This window comes from Mastomys coucha, chromosome X (genome assembly GCF_008632895.1).
Source record: "Mastomys coucha isolate ucsf_1 chromosome X, UCSF_Mcou_1, whole genome shotgun sequence".
Classification (NCBI taxonomy): Eukaryota; Metazoa; Chordata; class Mammalia; order Rodentia; family Muridae; genus Mastomys; species Mastomys coucha.
In genome coordinates, this window is record NC_045030.1 from 95,797,928 (window position 1) to 95,805,009 (window position 7,082).

At 37.9% G+C, this 7,082-nt stretch overlaps 1 protein-coding gene across 4 annotated transcripts in view; it reads right to left on the reverse strand.

The window, feature by feature from the left end:
• Nucleotides 1-7,082, reverse strand: part of Arhgef9 (Cdc42 guanine nucleotide exchange factor 9) — a 119,478-nt gene that overhangs the window by 8,628 nt on the left and 103,768 nt on the right. For all 4 annotated transcript variants that reach the window (XM_031365120.1, XM_031365112.1, XM_031365101.1 and 1 more), the window contains exon 8: nucleotides 3,854-4,097. In XM_031365120.1, coding sequence (XP_031220980.1) covers nucleotides 3,854-4,097 — 244 coding nt within the window. The remainder of the gene's footprint in view (nucleotides 1-3,853; nucleotides 4,098-7,082) is intronic.

A 7,082-nucleotide genomic window follows, 5' to 3' on the forward strand; every position in this document is an offset into this window, starting at 1 on the left:
TATATAGTTAGATAAGAGGAATAAATTCCTTGTTCTGTGGTATAGTAGGATGAATAGAGTTAATAAAGCACTGTATATATCAAATAGTTAACAGATAATTTTCAACATAATCATTCTAATAACAAAATTTTAAGGTGAGAAATATTCTAATTACCTTGAGTTGCTAATAACTCAATGATTATATGAATTCTTTTGTTTTGTAAATAAATACAAATAGTTTATGTAATTAAATTTAGATGTAATTAACTAAAGCTAAGACTTGGCTATAAACATTATACATTGCACATTACAAAATACAGCTGCAAAAATGATGAAGAGAAGTTAAGAGGAACCTAAACATAAACTATGGAGAATATTTAAAATCCTACAAAAAGTGGAAGAACCACTTTATATTAATCAAAAGGAAATAATGTCTTAAAAGATAAGAGAATTAGAATAGAAAATATATATTTGGAAATAAAGGTTTCAGAAGGAAGAAAATAATTAAATAGAAGTAACAGCCAATAGAAAATTTTACTAAGTGAAAGGACATACACTTGTTGAAACAGTAAAAGGTCTTTCAAGACCAAAGCAGGATTAGGATACATAGACAAACATGAAGACAGTGACTGATGTCTGAAATTACTAAAGTTACAGGATCAAAAACAACAACAACAAACCCTTTCATACTCTAAGTTGTAAATGGCTCAGCTTTTGAGTCATTGGCCAACCAAATAGGAGATACTCTTGTGTTCTAACTCCAGCCAAAAGAAATTTCACATAAAACACCGTTAGTGGTAGCCCAGAATCCATAAGTGAAATCAAAACTCCCCCAAGGACCTGGGCATTTTATATAGAAACTTATAAAATTTAGGGCTTGACTCAAAGAATGTTTACTCAGAAATAATTTTTTTTCCATTTAAAAAATTGAGACAAACCCAAATAATGGTGCTATGAAACTGGGGGATAAAACCCAAAATCTAAAAACAAAAAAATTAAACAAGCAAAACAAACAAGAACACCTTCCCAAAGCAAACAAACAAACAGACAAGTAAAAGAAAACAAGTGTAATACTAAGTGGATTAGCAACAGGGGGTGGGATAAAAAAAGTGGAAGAAAAGAGGTTACAGGGTAATAGAAACTCTCACATAAATGCATGGAAGAAAAGACTAGAAATAAATGCATCAAAATATTTACAAAAGTTCTTATTACAATGTATGCTATTATGATTTTCATTTTTTTGTGTGTGTTTTTGTTTTGTTTCCTCCATATTTTCTGCAACTTTCTAATTTAATGTAATCAGACACAGGGAAAGTAACATAAATCCACATTAAAAAAAAAACAAAGATGACCATAAGGCTATCAGAAATAATTTATGGAAGCATTTCATTAGTAGCAGATCTTTGAAGTCCAAAGTTATTAGGGGATTGTATGGGAGATACCATGTGAGAAGCAGAGGAAATGGTAGAGATCTTTTAAGTAATGCAGGATATGTGAACTCAGACTATCCACACATAGTGCTAAAAGCCAGTATTGCCATACCATTCTACAGCACGTCTCAATGAAGCACTTGTACTTTAAAAGAAACCTGACTTGCATTAAGACTCCATTAAGCTTGCAGACAGGAGGCTAGCAAAACTGTCCTCAGAGAGGCTACACCCAGAAGCCAATGGAAACAGATACAGTGAGAACCACAGCCAAACATGGAGCTTGGAGAGTCTTGCAGAAGAGTTGAGGGAAAGATAGAGGCATCCAAAGAGGTTAGGGGCTTGTCTTAGTCAGGGTTTCTATTCCTACACAAACATCATGACCAAGAAGCAAGTTGGGGAGGAAAGGGTTTATTGAGCTTACACTTCCACATTGCTGTTCATCACCAAAGGAAGTCAGGACTGGAACTCAAGCAGGTCAGGAAGCAGGAGCTGACACAGAGGCCATGGAGGGATGTTACTTACTGGCTTGCTTCTCCTGGCTTGCTCAGCCTGCTCTCTTATAGAACCCAAGACCCCCAGCCCAGGGATGGCACCACCCACAAGAGGCAATTGAGAAAATGCCCCACAGCTGGATCTCATGGAGGCACTTCCCCAACTGAAACTCCCTTCTCTGTGATAACTCCAGCCTGTGTCAAGTTGACACACAAAACCAGCCAGCACAGGGCTCCACAGGAAGGTGAAGAGTATACTAACCTGGACCCTTGGGGCTCTCAGAGACTGAACCACAAACCAAAGACAAGCTGGACCAACCCCCCTCCTCCCTGCACATATGTAATAGATGTGCAGCTAGGTCTTTTATAGGTCCCCCAACAACTGGACCTAGGTCTGTCTCTGACTGTTGTCTGCCTGTAGATCTTGTTCCCCTAACTAAGCTGCCTTCTCTGGCCTCAGTGGGAGAGGATGAGCCTAGTCCTGCAGTGACTTGAGGTGCCAGGGTGAGGGAATACTCATGGGCACCCCCTTTCTCAGAGGAGAAGAGGGGGCGGGAGTAGAGGGGAGCTGTGTGATAGGCAGACTGGGAAGAGAGGGGGACCAATATTGTAATGTAAAGTGAATAAATAAATAACTTAATGGGAAAAATAAGACTGTGTATTTTCAATGTGGACTTTAATATATGGGAAGACAAGGATTACTACATCTTGCTGGCTATCCATCTTTTGCTCTGGGCCATTTCTAGGAATTTATTTGTTGCCTCCTTAGTGCTGGGGATTGAATAGTACCTCATGCATGCTAGGCAATTACTCTATCTTTGAACTACATCCCTTCCCATTTATTTAAAAACAGACTCCTGCTACAGTTCAGATTGGCTTGAACTGATGCTGCCCAGGCTGGCCTTGACCTTGTAATCATCCTGCCTCCATCTTCTGAGTGCTTCAATTACAGATATCAGGAATCATACCTGATTGTTTGACATTTTTACTATAGAAATAGGACCTTGAGGATGATACTAGGTAGTATTTAATAAATTACAAACCTTTAGCCACAAAGCCATAGCCACATAAACTGTTTCAATCCCAAACCAATGTTTTATTCTGAATCTAAATGAAATGAGTGGTCATGGTTGTTGATATTATTATATTTTATGTGATTTATTTTTAAATAGTTCTGGAGTATTATAACTGAGTACATATAATTTTAACTAGAAGTTAATATCTGAAGTGATTTATCAGGAATTAAATATTCAGACACCTTTGCCCCAAGGACTAATACTGCCACCTGAATGGAGGAGTCCTACATAGCCCAACTCTGATAGATACCTGTTTTCATTAGTAAAATGGATGTAACTCAATGATGTGCACATATAATTTGGTCTTCTCAGAACTCAGTATAAGAATAAAGTGAACCCATAATCTGAAAGGGACCTGAAGTTTGTGAATAAAAGCAGATCCATTGCCTTGGTTCTCATCAGAATTATATTGATACTTTTTCCTTCAGAGTTGTAAGGCCCTGGTTTTTATTTCAAGCACCACAAGCAAAGCTATTCACATTGTCAGTATAATTTGAGCAAATCTGCATTGACAGACCATTTCCTAAAACATATTCTCATACACCTAGAGACAGATCTATGAATATATGGAAATTACAGAATAGAATGTAAACTCTTGTGTTTGTGTGTTAATACATATGGCTACAGGTAGGAGAATCAAGTTTAGAATTGGATTTTGGTACAATATTCCTATCTGATAATAGGTATTAGGCATGAACAATCTGTAACTCATACCTATTGGTATTTTCAAAGACCCATAATAAGGAACCACCGTAGTGACTTAGGTCAGTTTGCAATAAAAATCTTTCCTTTGACTCTAGAAAGATAAAATCAATTATAACCCTCTATGGAAAGTTCTTCACAATTATATTTTTCTTTCTGCTTCCAGGTCACTTACCAATTTTTTCATCTTCTTGTACCATTTTCCTCTCTTCTCTGAAAGCTCTAAGCCAACGTATTTTCTCTTCCAGTTTCTTGGCAAAGAACAGATGCACTTCTTCGGTTTCCTTGTTATGAAGCTTGAAAGCATTTTTCATGCTGACATTAAAGTCATCATCTCTGCCATCTTCAATATCAATTACCTCATATTTATCCATATCAATGCGCCCCTTGTAGTATAGGATATCTCTCCGGATTAGGTCCTAGGTGGGAAAAGACAGGTTATTTGTCAGAAGTACAGGCAGAGTGGATGCCAGGAGAGGCAGCACATGGTCACAAAAGGACACAGATGCTATCATTGTTCTGGAGTATAAATGAAGATTTTATTGTCTCAATACATGCACTGAGATGACCAGATGGACACTGACCAGTTTCTTAAGTAGGCACTCTAAGAAATTTCCAATGGAAACAGATGCAGAGACCCATAGCAAAAAACAGGCAGAGCTTGGAGAATCTCATGGGAGAGTGGGAATATAATTGAGTGAGCTGGAGGGGTCAAGGACACCACAAGAAGAAACACAGAGTCAATTAACCTGGGTCCAAGGGGCTTACAGAACATGGGCCACCAACTATGGAGAATGCAGGAGCTGGATCTAGAAACCCCTATACATTTATAGCAGATGTACAGCTTGGTCTAACTATGGGTCCCCTAACAAGTGGAGCAGAGGCTGTCTCTGACTCTGTTGCCTGCCATTGGATCCCAATTAGACTAACTGGTTGGGCCTCAGTCAAAAAGGATGTGCTTAGTCCACTTTGACTGGATGTCCCAGGGTGGAGTGGTACCCAAGAGGGGCTTCCCCTTCTCTAAAGAGAAGGGAAAAGGGTAATGGAGGAAGGGAATTTTAAGGGCTGGACTGGGATGAAAAGATGGGGGTATGATCAGGATATAAGATAAATAAATAAGTAAATTATTAACAAAAGAGATTTCCTACATCCAAAGACTGTTTCAAACCCTAGTATCAATCACTGGAATGTAAACTGCTTATAAGCAGTAGAAAGGAGTATGCAATAAAAAGCACACTACCAGCAAGTGATTTTTCATCTTCCAAAAACTTGGCATGCTTACCAGAGGCATAAAGTGAGCTTACTAAAATGTGCTGGGGAAAAAAAAAACCAAAAAACAACCAACCAAACAACCAACCAACCAACCAAACAAACAAACAAAAAAAACCAAACTGAAAACCTCAAAAGCAGGATATGGAGAATAAAATGTAGATGAAAGTTCAGTGGTGAGAGTTACTAGAAGGTGATATACTATTGGACATGAAGAGTTAACTGTAATGGATCTAATGCTTTTAGTACTTGGAATTTTTGGAGAAGAGCTAGTCTGACAGGAAAAGTGTGGATAAAAGAGAATAAAAGGTGTGTGTATCAATATGATGAATCTCACAATCTTATATTAACAAAGCAAAGTTATACATGTGTACAAATACAATATTGTCTATCTTTCGTTGTTTTACTCAGAATTAGATCAATCCTAATTCTAGTCAATGAGACACTCCTCCTAAATCTATGCATAGTGCTCTTATTTCTGTATTTACTCACTAACATTTTAAATGGTATATTACGTTTTGGTGAACTTGCTACCATATTCAAAGCTATTACCCCCAAAGCTCACTTTAAATCTCATGTTCATCATTGACTTCATTTCCTTTCCATATATTTTAATCTGATTTGTATTTTCCACAATCACCATATAAGACAATGTCATATATATCTAAAGACCTGTACAAATAGCAAAGTTATAAGGAAATCTACAATGGTCATATAGATAGCAGATTCAAGAGAGGATGAGAAAAATAGAAATGAGTCAGAAATGGAAATAAACATGTCCTATTTTGTTTTCTATTGCTGTAATGAACATTATAATCAAGAGTAGCTTGGGGAACAAAAGGCCTATTTGGCTTACAGGTTTCAGTCTGTCATCAAGGAACACCAAGGCAGGAGCTCAAGGCAGGAACCTAGAGGCAGAAACTGAAGCAGAGATAATGAAGGAATCCTGATTACTGGCTTGTTCCTCATGGCTTTTCCACCTGCTTTTCTTGTCCAACCCAGCCCCACCTGCCCAGGAATTGCATTGCCCACTGAAGTTTCCTCTTCTCCAATGATGCTAGCTGTGTCATTTGAGAAATCTAAACATCACTGTACTAAGTGAGTTAATAGTATTACGCAGCTACAAACCCCACATGCTACAATACTGATTTATCTGGTAAAATGTAAACTCACATAGTGGTATGACAGTTGGAGGGGCTAACTAATTGCATTCTGGTTAGATATGAGGATGCCACATGAGAGGCAGTCTATGCTAGGTATTGTAAACAGCGTTTTGAATGATTTTCAACATATTTCTGTCAATCTCAAATCCTCAGGCATGGAAATACAGGTGTTGTTTAACTGTTTTACAACCAATAACCACTACATAGTTCTTTTTACTGCTGTTAACTATTATGCATACAAATAAACAGAGAATGCATATAGGTTCTAATCCACTGGGGGCACCTGCCATTAAACACAAACCGTTCTGATGGGTACTTGCAACACCAACATCACAGGAGAGGAAGAGCTGAGCTGAGCAGAGAAGGCTAATACTTTTTAGGCCTATTTCTTTTGACTATATCCAAAATGTACAAGCTCAGACCTGGCCCAAGCCACAGAGGGCTCCCATTAACCGATTTCAAAATTTCAGGAACATTTTGTGAGATACATGCTCAAAAGCTGAGCAGTATCAGGATAATGTAACAAGACAAAGGGGAACAATAGAGGAAAATATGTGGATGGAATGCTTGAATTCTTCATTACAGTTGATATAATGACATAGACCTGGAAAGGAAGATATGGACAGCATGCTTCAAGAGTGGATACCTACCAACCTAAAATATTAACAACCCTAATTTCCTGGTTCCTAACTTTAGTCTAAAGTTTCCTTCTCCCCTCTATGCAACTAGTGCTTCATGATCATTTTAAGTCTCAAAAGGCTTCGGCATTTTCTAAAATTGGAAATATGTGTATGATTATGGGAATCCATTGGCAGTAACAATCTGAATATCCTATTGTTTATTTGAATATTTATATATGACAAAGGAACAAAGAAATATCCAATTTCTTTAGCAGAAGATTGGGAATTGGCTGGTGCCGGGCGGTACTTGGGAGGCAGAGGCAGGCGGATTTCTGAGTTCGAGGCCAGCCTG